This window comes from Apteryx rowi, unplaced genomic scaffold, assembly GCF_003343035.1.
Source record: "Apteryx rowi isolate R43461 unplaced genomic scaffold, aptRow1 scaffold_129, whole genome shotgun sequence".
Taxonomy (NCBI): Eukaryota; Metazoa; Chordata; class Aves; order Apterygiformes; family Apterygidae; genus Apteryx; species Apteryx rowi.
The window spans coordinates 1,242,029-1,261,268 of NW_020447519.1; the positions used below are offsets into that span (position 1 = coordinate 1,242,029).

General features: G+C 34.6%; 1 protein-coding gene across 18 annotated transcripts in view; it reads right to left on the reverse strand.

Annotated features, from left to right (window-relative positions):
- The window catches only part of KCNMA1 (potassium calcium-activated channel subfamily M alpha 1), a 545,549-nt gene that overhangs the window by 153,847 nt on the left and 372,462 nt on the right, over positions 1–19,240 (reverse strand). For all 18 annotated transcript variants that reach the window (XM_026056020.1, XM_026056024.1, XM_026056027.1 and 15 more), the window contains exons 10-11: positions 3,100–3,210; positions 1,327–1,432 (exon numbers count right to left, since the gene is read on the reverse strand). In XM_026056020.1, the coding sequence (XP_025911805.1) occupies positions 1,327–1,432; positions 3,100–3,210 (217 nt within the window). The remainder of the gene's footprint in view (positions 1–1,326; positions 1,433–3,099; positions 3,211–19,240) is intronic.

Sequence of the window (19,240 nt, forward strand, 5' to 3'; positions counted from 1 at the left end):
TTATAAGGGAATCCAACACTTCCATCATGAATGTGAATGTCAGTTTGCAGTACTGCTGAACAGAAATGTTAGAAGACCTTGCAGGTAATATGGGTGATGATAACAGTTCTCTTATAGACATAGCAACTTCTTAGATCTTGCTCATGGTTCTCACACCAGGTTGGTAATTCAGACATTAACTGCTTTGTATAAGTTGAGGCATGAAAGTGTTAATGAACATAACTTTCATAATTGGATACTGAAATTTAGACCCCTGAATCTCCAGGAAGTTGCTGTTACATCAGTACATGTTTCCACAAGTCCTGTAGTTTTGTTTGGGAATTTAAGTACTAACATACTAGAAACTAAAAGAGATGGCTGCACTGATGATTTAGAATCTGAGCACCAGTTTTTAGAAAGCATGAGGAGGAGAGCTAATCTGTTTACAGGACTTCAAACACACAAGCCTTAGACCTAGTAAACTCAAAGCAGATGACAAAAACATTTTTCAGTGTATATGACCAAATACCAACACAAAGAAGAATGGAATAGAGAAGAACACAAAACACCAACATGCAATTTTATGGTCATAATGAGAACATTTTGTTCTGCTGAACTGAAACAGTGTGTGTTGTGCTACAAAAGGTTAAGCAACTTCTGCAGCCAGAAGGGGCAGACAACAGGATTTCTGCTCCAGGAAGTGTTAACATTGCACTAAAATCTCCTTGGCTTAAGTGGCTAGTTCATGTTTCATTATAAAAGGGGTGGGCGGGCAGGAAATAAAGCTGCATATATGACAGCTTGCCATCTCTTCTTCTTTTATTTCCTTTAAATTTCTTGCTTTTGAAGAGCACAAAATTATTTACCATAGAGGATTCAAGACAATAAAACCATCTCATTTTAGCTACCAAATATCTCAAATTGTATTTTCTTTTTTTTCAGGATTCTAGCAAGAGGAAAAGGGTATGACAGATAAAAAATTATTTTCTAATCATTCTCATGAAGGTAAGACAATAGCATTTTAAGCAATTACAGTAAGACAATGTTCTATTATATCAAACATTAATGTTAAATAGACTCCTGAATTAACCTCACTGAAAAATTCATAAAGACTTCAGTAGAATGGCAGACAATGTATCTATGGTTGCAGTGTTACAGTAGTTTTGAAAGTCTAAAGATACAAGGAAAACAAGAGTTATAATGACAAATAATATACTTTATTAGGACAGCTAATAGAGATGGAAAAACAATCTTTTCCGATCTCCTGAAGAAAAGCTTTCTGGTTTTTCCAAATCCAATGAGTATTTTAAGACAGACAATTAGCAGGAGATGCAATAAAGCTGTTACCTTTACTCTTGCCAGGTCATGGGGATTAAGGACTGAACCCTGATAAAATTCCACCTGAGTGAAGTGTCGTTTAAAAAGAGCTTCCAGCTCAAGGTTAGGGGAGATACTGCATTGGGAAGAGGAAGAAAACAAAACAAGAGCAAACAAGAAGTTAGTATCCAGAATCAGCCATCCCATTTCTCTCATTTATTTATGACCCATTTATTTATTTACTTAAGGTATTCAGATTTCTGCTGATGCTTTTCCTATGATGTGGAAACAGCGTGCAGTACTTAAAAGGCAAATACTATACTGCTTTCACTTTCTTACTTTTATCTACAGCATGTCTAGCCCACTTAATCGTGCTGTGCTGCATATGCATCATTTGTTACGTTCACAGAGGCATGAGTTCAGAAAAATTTGTGTCAACATTTGAAAACAATGTCCTTGCATGGCATTCTCCACAGAAAACTACAGTCCTATCTGCTCAGACAATCATCCCCTGCGCATACCCACCACTCTCAAACAGTTGGTTGCATCAAACGACGAAGTTCAATGCCAAATCACTAAAATAGGTTAAAAGACAAAAAGAACCCCTTAAGGACCCAGCACTGCTTGCAGCACTTCTAAATGCATGCTGTTCCAGATCATAAAAGACCCTTCATACTGTATCTCTCTCAAGCACATGGCTATTTCTAACAGCTTCTCTTACAGAGATGCCAATTTGATGTTGTCATGTGTAAGGAAGAACCAGCAACAAACAGCAACCACCTTACAGCAATAAAGACCATTGGAAAGGGCATTCCTAAGAAGCTAATGACTAAACCAGCCCCAGCTGGTCATGGACTGCCAGGAAAAGTTTGACTCAAATATTGTCACTATTATCAGAAATTTCATTTTTCAAAAATAAGTTGCCATTCCCTCTTCTTTTTGCTTGTAGTGTCTCTAGCTTTGTGCTCCAACATTTTGCTTTTTTGGTAATAGTATATATAAACCTATAAATCCCTGAACTTTGGCATAACTGCAAGAATTCAGTAGAATGAAATGGTTCATTCAGATGTGCCACTATATTTCACACAGTAGCTGTCTTTTTTGTAACACTCCTGCTAAATACGTTTGAATTATTTTCAATATGTTTAAAACAGATTAAAGAAAGAGAAACCTTCCCAAATCCCACATGAAGAAAGTTCAAGAGACTGTGTATGGAGGTGCATATATATGGGTAAAATAACAGTGCTAATTATCACAGTGGAATTTGTTTTGTATTTACACTAGATCTGTAAACAATCAAGTTCCAGATCATTTAAATTAAAACTACATCTGTACCTACATTTTTCTTTATATAAATATTTTGCAATCTGAAACCAATATTTTTCTTAGTGAAATCAAGGGTGAAAAAGTGCTTTCAGATAGCATAAAGTTCACATGACATACAGCATTTTTCACTATTACTACTGGTTTCACCAATTTTGCTAGTTTCACTAGAAATATTTGCCACTAAACTCTTACATTTATTTATTAATATTTTAATGGCTTTTATTTCATAATGCCATTCAAAAATTTGCTTAGCTATCTGTATCACAATTGACATAATTGGATTTGAAATCTGTTAACTTGAAATACACATACTTGTGGGCTTAACAGTGGTTTGTAAAACAATTGCAGAAAACAACTCTTTTTTCAAAGAAAATATTCACTTTATATTGTTAAAAAAAGTAATTGCATACATTAATCTTATAGCTGTTCAGAGGTTGAAAGAACATTTGAAAAAATGAATCTTGAAAGATTACTCACTTATGCAGAAAGACAATTTCTACGTTCACATCATCCCTATCCTTGTGCAGGAAGTCCTTCAGGAAGTTGGACACACTTTCCAGTGTTATGTGACCACAGACAACTATGTGCCTGTTACAGAAAAATCAGAGTTAATCTTGCAAAGGTAGAACAAACAAGCTAGAAAGCAAAGATGGAAATGGTAATTTATTGTTCCCAAAAGAGTATTAGTCTCTTCTTGATTTTTCTCTAGCACCTATTTCATGAAGTCAGAAAAGGAATGCATCAATTCCAAAAGGTGCTTTGCAACTGCAAATACATATACTCTCTCACCTGTAAAGACTATTATAAACAAACCATTTGGCCAAATAGTATTATATTTAACAGTAAGTGGCATTTTTTATTTGTATGTTTAGATGTGGTATTAACCAGTCCCTTTCAAAGTCATATTTCTCTATTTTACACATCTTTCTCCACAACTCTACCTCATCTACTGAGATTTACTGTTTACATTTTTGTTTATGACACATTGCTTATCACATAACAAAACAGCAAATCCCCCTGAAATTATTCCACATTTTTCCATAGTTGAAAGCAGACAGTTAAGCCAGTGAAGACAGCACAAAGTTTGCTACTTTATAGGCCATGAGCGGTAAAAGAGAAATCTGTTTTTCCTACCTCACCACCTATGGTGAACATTCTTTACAATAAGAAATCATTATTTAATGCCCCATTGCAATGGATTGCCTAGAGAATCCAAGTTTGGTGATACAGATGGTGCATTGCAAAGGTTCCTTCCGCTCCACATTTTTCCATTAATGGTCAGTAGAAGAATCCAACCATATAACACAGAAGCGGAATATACACCTACATACACCTCTTGAATTCTACAACTTCAGTTCTTAGAGGCTGAAGAAAAGGCCTGGGAAACTGCATTCTTCCCGACTTAATGGATCATTGTTCCTTTATTATTGTAAAGCAAAGTCCAAGAATTTGTTATCAGAATACCCTACCCTGTCTCACAATTTTCTTCATGGAATAAACTCTACCACAGTTTCCATTACTGTCATCAGTTTATGACAGATGATGATTTTGACGATATGCCTATTGTTAACATTTCCAATTATCACGCCACTTGCAGCCATCAGGAGGAGGGACAAGGTGGTATAGATGCAATTTCTGAACTAACAGAAAGTCAACTTCATTACAGTTACAATGCACAAATGCTACAAAGAAACAATTTTGCAAATCTATTCAGCACTTGAGTAGCCAAATATGAAGCAAATTAATTTCAAGGGTAAAAATTAGACTGTCCAAGTCTCACCTACTTCATAATTGTTCTGTGGACAATCCAGTACTGCAGAAACCTCATTGGCTGGAAGCAACAAATAATAGGTGGCAGCAATAATTGCTTATGTATGGTTCCATTAGGGGCTATTATAGGAGCCTGTTCTTGCTTCATAATTTGGTTCTTGACTAAGTACGTGAGAAAAATGCAGAGAATGCATTGGTAAAGGGGTAATGGTGCAGAACAAAGAATAAATCAATAATATGCATCATGCAGTTAATAATATCACCATCACGTACTGTTATTTTTGCAGTGGTTCAGGTGGTCGCTAGGAAAGCAAAACAGAGTAAAATCTGACACTAATCCAGCACACTTTATGATACTTCTACTATTACCACTTTCATAAATAGTATAGTACAGAGGCTTAAAGCTGTATTTAGGAATATGATCATCCTGAATGCTTCTTTTGTATTACCTCTTAGTGGCAGCACCAAGCCTCTTGTTTTAGAATCCCACATAGTTTTAGAAGTAGCAACAATCAAAAACTTCAATGGTTTTTTTCCATGCTTTTTAAATGTTTAAGAGATTCTGATCACACTGTTCTGTATTTAACTTAGAATTCAATACTATGAACTTCTATTGCTAAACTAGCTCTCCAGAGTGTCTGCTTTGGCTTCAACAAGTTTTTGCCAAATTTTAACCTAAGATTTTTGGTGCAATAAGTGTACAAAGCACTGAGTTCTCAGACTGTAAACTCTTCAAAAAATCACTAGCTTAAAGCTTTCCTCTTTTATGAGGTGACAAACGCAATACTAGAAAATAAGACATAACATATATTAGTTCATCCCTTTTTCTTGCAAAGGGTCCTTAAAGGCTTTTCTGTGGGACCTTTGAATCTTAGTTTGTAGAGTTTGTAGCAGCCTCTGTCCTAGACAAAAGCATACCCTTCAGAAGCACTCTTCCTCAGTTTCCCCAGTGGTCAATCCCCTGAGCTGCATATACTATCTATGTATGTGCTACTGCACATTCAACTAGGTCAGAGGATAAAGATCTTCAACACAGAAGGGTAAAATATAATTTCAAGCACTAGATTATCATGGCTGACTAAGCCATATCTCTCTTGCATTGCTATTTCTCCAAGTCATCTGAGGAGAAAGTTTAGACAATAATCCTTTCTTAGATGTACAAGGAGAATTACTGAACAGAGAAAAAAGTGTTAATGTTTACGATAGTCGATATTTACTCTGGGAGGTGTAAAGTACCATCACTAAAACACCAAAGTCAATTCCCTAAAAAATTCATCCTACCGAGTAATAGATGGATAATCTTTATCCAGTACATTAACGTAACTAGAAAACTTCAAGAAAGTTCTGATTCTGAAGAAATGTTTAAATTCAGCTACTTTACCAGATCTAAATTCTGAGCAGACTGAGTCAGACACACTACACTAATATATCTAGGGTTTCTGTCCTGTGGTATTCAGTGCTATTCTTGAGTGTAAACCCAGCTAGCATTGAGAACTGCAAAGGCCCAAGAAAATGATAAATAATGGCTAAAAAATATTTGATTCTGTTCCCCACACTGTTCATACAGGTTCTCTAAGAGGATTGATTTAAAATTATGGGGAAAATGTTCTTCAAATGTTTCCACCTATTCATAACTAGGAATTGAACTTTCTGTCTTAGATGATTATTTTTAATAACGGCAATCTTTCTGCTTGTAAGCAAACATTTTGCACAATTCCTTTGCTGTTAGATTTAGCAGGGTCTTTTCTTGAATGCCGCTGTGGTATACTGTATTCCTGTGCAGAAAAGTTAAATCCATCCTGGAAATTGTCAATTCATTAGGCTTTTTTCAGTCATTAGTAGGAATCCACATTTTATAAAATACATGTAAACTTAGAGCAAAACTGTAAGCCAGATAGAGGTTGCAACCCACAACCCAAGTTATTCTACTACAGTAGAAATGTTCATTGGATCATAGGATTACAGGATAATTCAGGATGGAAGAGACCTCTGGAGGTCATCTAGTCCAAACACCTCATGCTCAAAGCAGATGCATTTGGTACAATTACTCAACCCTGCTACCACTCTCATTCAATAGGGTTTCATACCAGTGTGCTCTGGTGAAAAGAAAAACATTTGCCTGTCAAGTAGTCTCACATTTGAGCATAAGGACTGATTCTTCTGGAAGTTTCAGAAGGCATCTGCACCATGTTTTCACTTTAGCACTCTGATTTTGGGCTGGACATTATCTATCTTCATGTCCTTGCTATTCTTATATAGCAGCGATTGTGACAAAAATCTCCTGGTTTTCAACCAATATTTTCCGATGAGAAACTCCCATTAATTTTTGGTTGAGAACTCCCACAAAAATCTCCTTTTAACGTAAATTATATTTTTGCTTAGAAGTGGGAGAAACTGAAAACAGATTTCCTACTTGCCCGGAGACAGTTATTAGATACATTATCTTAGAAAACTTGGAGAGCTTATATTGCTCCAATCTGTCCTGTATATGATCTAAAGATCTATAACTTCCTCTATTTGTGCCAATAATCATTCCCTTCCCATGCCCCACCCATTTTTTCCACACACTAAGAGTTTAAAGTAAAGCCAACATATTGGATATCTTCTGCTTTCAGCTACAGTTGGCTTGTAGTAAAATACTGTATTAATAATTTTGGGTCAACAGAAATGGCTAACCTCAGCACTAAGCTTTTGTTTAGAAAAACTTCAGAAGTAATATAATATCAGCCTGATTTAGTATGATATTCCAAATTTTTTATTAAAAAAATAAACGAAATTTGGGCATTCCTTTACAGTACTGAATATCAGGGAAGTAGACATTTTTATTGCTGACAAATATTCAGGAGAACAAAGGTTTCAGTAAAGCTATAGCTCTCAGTGGTACTGTATCAGTGGTGAAATTGGTTTAATAGACCAGTGCCAAAATCTGCATCACACAAGACTGTGATCCTGCAAAAAGAATCCTTTTACAGAGAATCCAAAGCTTATCTGGACTCATAGTCTATCAAACAATATAGACAGACTGATCCATACTTTCTCACATCCACTTATCAGTCTCAAAATTACAGGGACAAAATACAGAAAATTAGTAGTTAACAGTTACCTGAAGAAATATTTCTACACTGGTGAAATTCTCTGCAGTACCTAAATGGTTTTTTTCACTCAAGGATCAAGTGATACATCTTCTTCTAAAGAGGCCCTGGCTCTTTATCAAGTAAGCAAAAATGCTGATAATAGGTTCCTAGCCACCATAAACACAAACAGTTTCAGGAAGAAAAAAAGAAATAAGCAAAAGCTAAAACAGCTAGAATTCTGACATGAGATAATTGAGAACATATACTTAATCCATGTAAATTGCACTGTAAATGAAAACAGATCCATTGTGAACAGGATTCTTCAAAAAGGATCTTTACAGTGTTCTTCCTCCAGAGGACACAATACCAAAGACAAATCTTTTGTCTGTTTATTTTGAAAGAAATTATAGCCATTTTGTTGGAACAAGTATAAAGAACTTGAAAAAATCACTCTAACTAGTCTGTCATAACAAATCAAAGGTAATAAATAGAAAATTCTGTTCAGTATTCAGCGGGATACATGGTGTTCACTTGTCAAGTAACTAAATGAAGTGTGGCATATATTGGTCTAGATGTCTCTATAAGACTGTAATATTTATACCAAATACATATGCTCAAATCTCTTTACTGTCTTCCTGCTCAGTATTCTGATCATGCCCTCATCTACTGACCATCCAAATTCTTCTTTCTTTGTATATTAGTAGCAGGCTGCTGGGGTTGAAATCTATTGTTACTGGTTCTTATAAAGTCTGCCTGGTTTTCATCAAAGGATGCATCTCAGTCACTTTGTCTTACTAATAAAAGTCAATAAATCTCAATGGAAACTGTGCACACGGTCTCCTTGTTTATCTATTAGACTAATGGAATGCCTTCTTTAAATATACCAGACTACACTACATTTCTAGCTGCTTAGGCTTTTGATGACTTACATAACTTACTCAAGATTCTATTAATTCAGTTCAATTAAGTGAAGATTTTACACACGTACTTATGTTCCTCTCTGTTATCATTCAGTTAAATATGTACATTATTTTAATATAATATCCCCTCTCAGATTAATATAGATACAGTAATAGGTGTTACAGAGTCATAGTTTCACGTTTTTCTCTTCCTTCACAGAAGACTTGGACCCAAGGACGGACTTCTAAAGACTACATATTTAGCCAATGCATATAGTGAGACTTTCAAATAACTATAACAACATGTATAATATTTTAACCATCAAAAAACTTGGCCGTGTATTGCATATATGAAAATTGCAAAGATTCCTTTGAGAACCACTTATCTAAAATGGACACCTCTGGACAAAAATGAGCTACTTGGGCACACTATAGTAACTGTAGTGGATATGACACTAAAAAGTTTTACTTCCAAACTTGCCTTCTTACATTAGTCACTAGTATCTGTGAGGAAAGGGCATAAAATGCTGTGAAATCAAAACGTGACTTTTTTTAAAAATTCACCTGTAAACTCTCTATTCACTCTATGTGTCTGATTCCCAAATCAGGCCCTAGAAAGCCTCCAATACAAAGGAGACAAATGAAAGATGTATAGGGAGATAGCAACATGGCTGACATTATTTTGAATCAAAAGTGGCAGTCCTGCCCAATTTTGCCTGCATCAGGGCTTCCAGAACAGGTTTATACACTACATGTTAATGCAATCAGAACTAAAAAGGAAATACAACTGTACCAAACATAATGGCAACTTCCAAGCTGCTGTTGAAACATTCACTAACTCATTCTCCATAGATATGGCTCTGGTATACAATACCCTACCTCCTGACAGCCAAAGCTCAAATGCTATTTTTTAAAAACACTATATGCTGATACTTTTATATTCCAGCTTAACTGATTTTTATTGCACGCATGTAAAGGGTTTTTTTTTTACTTTCATTCTCCTTCACTTGTTTGTTAGAAAGTATATTTTCATTATACTCTCCCATCTGCAGTAGTGCCCAATCTCCTGACCAGAAAGTATTACCTTCTGAAGTAAGTTAAAGCACCTCCACTGCTATAGCTATAGGAATTACTTTTAAATTTAAAGTCAGTCTTGTTCGGTTGAACTTCATTCAGTACAACCTAAATACAAAGTTTTACCATAAAGCTACACAGGCTCTTTTCCATGTATGCTTCACATTTTTCACATTGTGTCATGCACTGTCACTTTGTTAAAACAGACAACTGCTAACTCACATATTGTAAGTCTTGCGTAGGACAGCACCAATAGCCTAGCTAGCATCAATAAGCATTGTATAATTACCCTGAAAATTCGATTAGCTGGAAATATTGATGTCCCTCTATATGATGACTGAATCATTAGCAACACTACCTTTAATATCCAATTACTTACAGGGATCCAGACTCAAAATGTTTGATGATGTGGTGAATATCATCACATCAAATACTTTTGAATATCTGACAGTTTGGGGAAACAAGGTAGTCTTGAAAAAACAATGTACACTTCCCTTTGTGTCTAGTTTCCCACCTTAACGTATTTTGATTGGATTTTGACTGGCTAGTACCCATAATAGTGAATACATGTCTAGAGAGGAAGAGAGGCAATCAAGAGAACACCTTCTCTGGTTCAATCTCAATCTGTCCTGTTTCTTGTTGGTCTAGGCAAGATGTCCTTGGGATTGCTGCATCATTTAAAATAACAGGTAATGGCTACAATAAGTTATTGGTCCCTTTTAGTGGACAAAATCTGAGAGAATGGAGAACATCTTTGTGGAAGACAGTCTCCAAAATTTATTTCTTCTTGTATTAAGAGTCTCATCACAATCTTTTCCAATCTGAGCTTTCCTTTTGACAAGAATGTGATAGAAAAGATGAGCCTTTGGATTCCAAATTATTTCAAAGCATTTTCCATGTTTTGACACAGAGTTCACTTATACACAAAGTTGATTACTGCTCAGAGAATGTAATGTCTACTGTTCTCCACAAGTGGTTTGACAGAGAGCTACTTTCATGCCCTCAGTGCTTACAATTTTTTTTTACTGTAGATATGAGCATCACTTTCTCAATGTACTTTTTCAAAAGCATTGTTAGTCACAGTCTTTTCTATTCAACACAGATACCAACTTTTCTCCTTGAAATATTTATGTATACACTTGTGAAAGATACTGGTAAAGTGATCCATCACATCTGAGAAGTTGATACAGTAGATAATGTTCCACCCCCCATAAAAAACAATATTAAGCAATTCTTATACCTATGAATGTTACCAGGTCTTTCTTTCTCCTCTAAAAACATGCTTTCTCTACTGCTGAGGAATTAAAATTTCCAAAGTGTCAAAGCCAAAGGCACTGATTTTTCAAATATGTATCATTTTTAACTATATAAAAGTTTAAGAGTATGACTACACTGTGACTGAAGATGTGATTGCTGTATGTGAGGACATGTCTGAGACGCCTTTAATTTCTGTAGTTTGGACCTGATAGCTTCAGCTGCCGACTGTTTAGGAACTAGACTGAGCCTGTGCAACTTGCACTGAAGCTGCAGTGATTAATTCTGACAGAAACTATCAGTTCTTTCCAACAGGTATCACACTCTTTGGACTCTTCTTTATATTGTGAGTGAAGAAAAAGGAATTAGTTAATATCAGAAAACATTCAAAGTGTAAAAAGCTACATTCAGTATATGCTATACAGTACAGATCAGTGGAACTGCACTGGATCATATATCAGATTAAAATAAATGGAAAAAGTTAACATCACTTATTTGAAAAGTTAACTCCGATGCAGATATTAATTTCATGATCAATATATCTATGTAAAATTAAGAACCAAAAGGAATTATTTCAAACTCAAAACTTTTATGTGCATGATAAATGTACAGCTACATATAAGATGCTGATTGATTAGCTGTGAATTATGAGTGCTACTAAAATACAGCAGATCATATTTTCACACACACACACATATATGTATATATATCTCCAGGTTTCAGTTTTGCATAGTGAATATCAGCGGTGTTTGTCACTAACAATCTTTAAACATAGGAAAGTGTTCTTGAACCAGACAGAATATTTTTTTAATATAGAAGAATTCATTTATGCTGATCCTCAAATATGTTATGCCCACTTAAGTGAGACTCTTACTAGGGAACAACAGGCTGAATGGAGTGTCTTTCAGTGACTGTAACCTTGGATAAATGGCACGCTCCTTTGTTTAAATTGCATGTGAGCTTGCATCTAAGTCTGTTTGCCATAGTGTGCTACCATAAATGATTCAATATGAGTTTTATTTATTTCAGCTTCCTTGCTGAGTTACGGCTAAATGAGTTTATCTTACCCTTTTATGATCTAAGGAATTGTACATTGCTTATATTTAAAGCAAGTTAAGAAATAAAACTTAATATCTCTAGCATGGTGAATACCTATGAAACTGCAATAAGAAAAAGAATACACAGTGATTTGTTTCCCCCAAGGTGTGCATTACATAAGAGGCTTCTACTGTAGCTTAAAGCAAGGGATGAATAGTCATCCTTTCATTCACTCTTGATAGTAGCATTATCATCTCCACCTAGAGTATTTTGGCTTTCATATAATATGCTGCAACATTTAGACAAAACACAACTATATCATCATAAAAGGTTCACAATTTAGCGTAAGTAGAAGTAGAAACAGTTAAATGCTGTGACATGCACAAGGAGAGCATGCTAGAAGGCTTACAGGACAACAGGAGTAAACCACACATCTAACATTAGCATCTCAGTTGCAGGCAGACTTCAATCTACTGCTCTAATCCCTCCAAATCATAAGCTTCCTTCTTGTACTAGCTGTGCAGTAGATATCATATGCAGAACTCACCCTGCTATTACTTTTGCAATCACCTGAAATTATTAAAAAATAAATAAATATTTTAAATTTTAAAAAAAAACTAAGTTGCTTGCTATGTCCTCACCATTATTCATTTTCAAAATTGCCTTATGCATTTTTTTTTAAATGCTTCATGAGTCAAAAGACAATTAAATCCTTTGTAAGAATTGCAGGAGTTACCAAAGGCTTTCATATTTTTGAGCATTTTATCCATGACCAGATCCCATGCATTTCTTACCACTAAAATCACCTAAATGTCATGACTAATTTTCTGCAAGAGAACCTGAGTGAAAATGAAAAGCCATAAGTCACTAAAACTTGCTGTTTAATTCAGCACTTCTGCCATCTCACATTGCACTTCCTGGAATGTCCACACTGAAAATCATGAACTGTATATTTTGTGGAACATTGTAAGTCACTATGATCAGCCAGATTCAGTCTTTCTTGGGTCAAAATTTGGACAGAAACAACCCTTTATTTTGATGCCAAAAGTTTAGGCAGAGGGAAAAAGTTGACATTTTTGTACTTTTAACTAGAAATATGACATTACTGCTGCTGTTCTAGGAATTTAACATGATTTGAGATCTAGAATACAACTTTTTTTTATAGTCTTAATATTGTTACATACCATTTCCCACATTTCCTTTCTTCCTTTCATAACAATGGATATATTTTAATAAGCAAGCAAAATTGAGAAAAAACTCTGTCGTATTAGTTCTGTCTGGCAGTCTACTTAACACTTGTCAGATTTTCTTTATCACTAAGTGGAACTTCATTTGAAATAGTGGGATTAGAAGAATGGCTAGCAGATGGAAAATAGAGACACCCCTTGGGATCATAATGCAATCCATGTCACATTCTCGTATTACATTCTCATCCCACTGAAAAATAATATCTTACATATTGTATCAAATTATTTAATATAATAATCTAATGTCACTTTCTTTGGAGCTATGCCTCTCATTACTGCAGCAAATGGACCTTTGCCAAAATATTTGGGTAGGCCTTACAAAAATTGTTCTAATTTCTAATCAATTTCAAATGTCTAATGAGTCCAAGATGGCCTGTCAACTTAAATTATCTGTTTGTCTTTCTGTTTACCATATCTATCTGTCCACAGTTTTTATTTTTCTCTGTGAAGTTTAGTTACTGAATCCCATGTTTCCTTCTGGAAGGAATCTCTAACAGATGATTCTTCCCATTGATATGTTGATGATTTGTTAATTTATGGCTTGTAAATTTAAGAAATCTGAAGAAATCTCTGGGAAGCAGAGCAGATCATGAGAGAAGAGAAATGAGAGTTTTTAATAGCTTATGCAGTAAAGAACTATGACTGGACTAAAATACAAATTTTAATCTTATGTCTTAAATACAGTACTGTCTCAGGATGATTAAAAATGTTTTTCTTTTGAAAATTAACAGAGTTTAGCAGAAATATTTACTATCGGGGCAAGATAAGCAACTTATATAAACATATACAGATAAAATAATAATAATCCCAGTCTGCCTATATCTATTCATGTGAAGCCAGGTTACGCTGGCTGCCCTCACAAAGATTTTTCATTAAAGTTGATGCAAGTTTTGCACGAAAAAGGCAAAAAGAATTTAGCCCAGGGAAATAAAAGGTAATAATTCAATGTAGAGGAATGGCTTAAAAAATTCATTAACGTATTCAGTCCCCCTTTCAGTCCATCTATTTACAAATGTTTTTCTCATCTGCTTCCTAGAGCTCTGTCCAGACTAAATTAAAATAAGCTACTGTCTCCAACTGGAAAATACTTCATGGAATTAAAAGCCAGGCTGATCATATGAACATATGCATACAGAAAGAAAACAACTGAATAAGAAAATCTTGATCCTCAAATACATGAGTAAATGCAGAATAAAAGGTTAATTATTAATTAGCAAAGGTACAGCAAACCTGTATCTTTAACCAAATCTCAGATCATAACATTATGAAGGTTTAAAATGAAATAAAATAAAACAAACGCTTGAATTTTTGGCTTAAAAAAAAAAAAAGATGATTTTGTAATTCCTATTTTGGCTGGGACCACAAAAAGAATGCATTAACAGAATCTTACTTATCAAAACCAAGAATTTCTTGAAGAAAACCCTGATCTTGTAAGACTTAAAACCTGAACTTCATAGTTAAGATGCTCGTTGGAACACTTAAGAAAAGCATCTAAACCCAAAGCAATCACTGCCTCTTCCAGCCTTCCAGAGGTATGCATGAATGAACCGACCTGGAAGCTTACTGCTCATATTCTAAAAATAGTCAATCAATACAATGAAATTAGTGATGGCATGGCAGACACTTTTTCATCTTTCTATGGTATTTACTTCAAAATGATTCCCTGAGGACTAATTCATGAGTGTTACAGAAAGGTTATAGAAAGAGCCTAAACAGAGCCAATTTGAATGTCCTAAATTGAGGAGAGCTAAATGCAGATAGGATATACAGAACTGGCTGATGGTCTCAAAATTATTCAGAAGAAGATGGATGACCAAGGGGAAATGTCATTAATGCTCAAGATATATACCATATCAATTTGTAACTGATGAAAGCAAAGGTTAAAAAAAACCCAAAAAACAAAAAAACTCCACTGCTTTCTGGTGTTTACAATATATACTGTTCTCCTTCCCTTATCTATAGGCCTTTTTTTATTATTGTAATCAGTCGATAAGAGCTTTTCATCCTTCCCCACCCACTAACACATTACACCTAGCTTTTTTCTCCATTTGTATCCAGTATTTTGACATTACAAACTACTTTATCTGTTCTTGATGATGCTGGTTTGTCACTAATTTACCTAACATTTACTTTTATTTCCTCAGCCTCTGCAATTATCAATAACTTGTTTAACTCGGCTGTATGTTCTAGTGTGATATTTAATAGAATACATTATTTATTCGTATTCTATCACTGTTGGCTGATGAACATTTTGTATTTAGAAATCTGCCCATGAAATAACCTGAATACAATTACTTTCAAGTATATGTTCTCATTATTTATTTATTAAGAAATCTAGTAAGTTTCACATATAGTGAGATAAATCCTAAACCATGTTGCAGGCATTTTTCAGTGTGATGACATAATGTTGAGCTATGAAGCAATTTATAACAGTTAACCTTCATTTTAAATTTCTGTCTACTTTGCACTTTAAAAGCATTTCTCATCTTCAGAAAGCATACACAGAACTCAATTTAGTCTCACAATAACTCTGTCAGGTAGTTATTACTCTGTTAACAATAAAAATATGCCAACAGATCCACAGAGAAAGTAAGTCACGTTGTTACCCAATGCCAAAAAAACAAGTCACTGACAGAAAAATACAGGACTAAGGTACTGCAATTGCCAATGTTCCATTTAATACACTGTACAATTTCCTTCTACTTAATAGATATAGGTGGACTACTATAGGAACCAGAACTCAGACTATGGAGTGACTTCTACAGAAATCAATAGAACATTGTCTAACAAGAAAAAGTAGAGAATATTGTATGTAATATCTACTTTGCAAAAAGTATTTCCCCAAAATGTAAAAACCACGTACTACAGTTCATCGATGGAAAAGCACAGGAAGGAAAACCAGTGACTGAATTGTGCATGCGATGGAACAGAAAAACTGTAGAAAACTATGGAGAAAATAAAGGAAGCAACAACATTTTTATCCTAAGATTTCTCTTAGCAAGGTTAGAAAATAATAGTTTTTGCCATTCTAATTGCTTCTCATGCCTGAATTTTATTTTTCACTCACATCTTAGATAATTTTTTTGAAATTTTTATTTTGAAAATTTTATTTTTTTGAAATATCAAACTATTTTCTGTCTTTGTAATTGCAGTCTGACTTTCTCTTTAGTCACTCATGTTCAGCAGTGATTATAGAAAGAAACAATTGTTTGTTTGTTCTGAGCATAATTAAACTTGGAAAGACAGTTTTTCTTGTCTACAGACCATCTGATTCTGGTGCAGCAGGACACAATAGTAAAAACACTACTGAGTGTTCTGATGAGCTGATATGTGATCAGTAGCAAAACAGCTGTTTAGCACTATTCTCCTTGCCTACGGAACACATCACAGTGCTTACAAATCTGAAATTCAGGACAAGGATTATTACCTTTTTTGGAAAATTTTAAAATATTTTTTGCAGTAGGCTGTAATCATGTCAGAGTAATTATCCTACCTGTCCTTTTGTATAGATCTATTAGTATGCATTTTGCGATACACGTAATAGTGAGTACTGTTGCTTATTCAACAGGTAAGACTCATTCATTCATACTTTTCCTGCTTTGTGTTCTGCAAGACCTTAAGAGGTCTCATTACAGGAATCCATTACAAAGCAGAAATTAAAAATTAAATTAAAAATTTAAAAAATCCCTGTGGACTTTTATCCCTACTAAATTTAACCAGTGATAATTGCATTCTGTCTATAAACTCCTCCTGTTTCCAAACTGTTTATGTGTCTTGCCTAAGACAGAAATATGTTTCTTTATTGGGCACAATGATTCCTATATAGTTTATGAGACCTTTGGGAACTTTGTCTGAAAAGCAAAATGAAATGAACAATCAAAATCCCGGGGTGTGGGGAGGAGGTCTTTAATAAGTGGAGCTAGTAGAAATAGTTTGTATGCACACATTCCAGCTGCTTCAATAGTTACAATTCTTTAGCAAGGCTCTCCTTAGTAGTAAAGTCAAGTAGTGTAAACCTCAAAACATACATACTCATATGCTGATTTTAACTCCCCATCTAATGTTTAGTTGTCATATAGAAGCATGTTATTCCATAGAAGTAGTCCATGAGGCCACGTATAAACATATACAGAAATGCTACATAGCAGACTTCATGTATTTATCTATCTTGGAGAAAGAATCAGAAGTATACACATATGCTATTTTAAGAGTTGAAACAACATCTTTCAACAAAATTTAGCTGCTTTCATTTTGTACATGCATTTAATTTTAACTGGAAACTTTCTGACGTTAGAAATAGAACAACTGTAGTTTCTCATTATGTTTGCTGCCAGAATCTATGCCTGGTTGCTCAACTAAAGACCTTATATCGTTAATTACTACCACATGCCCATAACCCAAGCAAAGAAAAACTTATTGGTTCTGACAGCCCATTCTCTCAACACTGAATTCCAAATGAAAACTTAAATTTTGGCCAAACATAACATTTCATCAATCTTGTTCTACTGACTGCAAAAGCAACATCAAACAAGGGGTGCTAATGGCTTTTTACTGTGCAGTTCCCAAGCTTAGATTCTCTGATGAAAGATCCACATGAGCAAAGGACTTCTTTAAAGTACTTAGTAATTAATATTTGAAGGAGAAAACAATGCATAAAGTAAACTGAACAGTCTGCGTGCTGATGACAGAGCTGAGTTTTAACCAACAAGTTATATGGGCAGCAGAGATCAGCAGAGAAAAGCATTGAAGACAGTGAACAAAAACAAACAGATAGTGCATATAAATAAAGCCAAAAAAATAAAGCGAGAAAATAAAAAGAAGCACGCTCCAAAGCTAGCAGGAAGCCTGTGATGTGGGCTGAGGCTTTCAGGATGTGGAGTTCTGACTGAAGATCAGGTCCAAGTTTAGAGACATCTGAGCAATGCTGGGTACTAGTGACAAAATGGAAGGGGAGAGACTAAGACTCTATATAAAATTTATTTTTGTTAAGCATATTCTCCTCTGCCATAACACTTTTGGAGCCTCAAAAACAGAAGCATTAGTTCTGTGTCTGAAAGACTTTTGTCTTTGAGAAAACCAGTATGAAACTAGTATGAAACTAGTATGAAACTAGTATGAAACTGAGTTGGCTTCTATTAGAAATAAACACTTTGGGAAGTTACTGATATTGCTCTCTCTCAGAAATATATGAAGATGAAGGCATTTTGTTAATCTAAATAAGTCAGTTATGATGCAAGTTTTCAGCATTAGTGTTTGCAGTAAAAAATAACTTCAGACATTTGAGACTATCTTAAAAAATAAAAGTACTGAAGGAGTCACCTAATTGCTTGAGTATTCTTGAATAGCCTATCATGTAAGATACAACTAAAGGAACATCTTTGATTTATCTATCCAGTGATGTAAATCAGTACTCTAGAATTAGCCCTGTAGGACATTTAACCGTTCCTGCCCCACTAAGAGGAGAAACAATTGATAAAATCATATCTATGTCTATAAAATGATGATGGCATAGGTGACGGTTTGAAAGGAACAAAGTGAAAAAAACATTCCTGAAGTAAGGACAATTAATTAGATAGGTTGTCTGTAGTATCTTCTTTAGGCTCTATGGAAAGGATTTTATATGACTCATCTATTAAGGCCAATATATCTCTAGCAGCAAATGGTATAGTGATATGCAATGAAGCAAAAGGCAGGAACGCTAATGTGGATATAGAGGAGAAACTACTGTATCTCCAAGTACATTTAGTTCATTGAAGGCAATATCCCAGTAGATCTAGAGGCTGGCAATGCCAGAAAGAGCTGGTTTTAACTTGGTCAAGAAAACAATCAGGCTTTCATTACAAATATAATGAATTAATATGGACTAATGAGATCCAACTGTTGCTACCAGCCAAACAGAATAATTTTTATGTCCATTTATAGCACTACATTGATGCTAAAACTACTATTTGCTCTTCTTAGGATAGACTGTCCAGGGTTCGTGGGAGACAATCACTTTAAAAAAATGTCTTAGATCCTAAAAACTTGAGTGTTTGTAAAATTCAAATGAAGTCAATAGGAGCTGCATGAGATCTGAATATGCTATTCGGACAACAAGAAACATCAGTACCAGTCTTCTCATGTAGTTAGAGTAATGGAATAACCTGATCAACATAAAACTCATCTTGCGCTCCAGTAAACCCAGTTTTCTAAAGAACTGAGTTATTTCAAAGTCATATGAATTATTATTGTAACTTAGTTAAGAGATAGCCACATGATAATC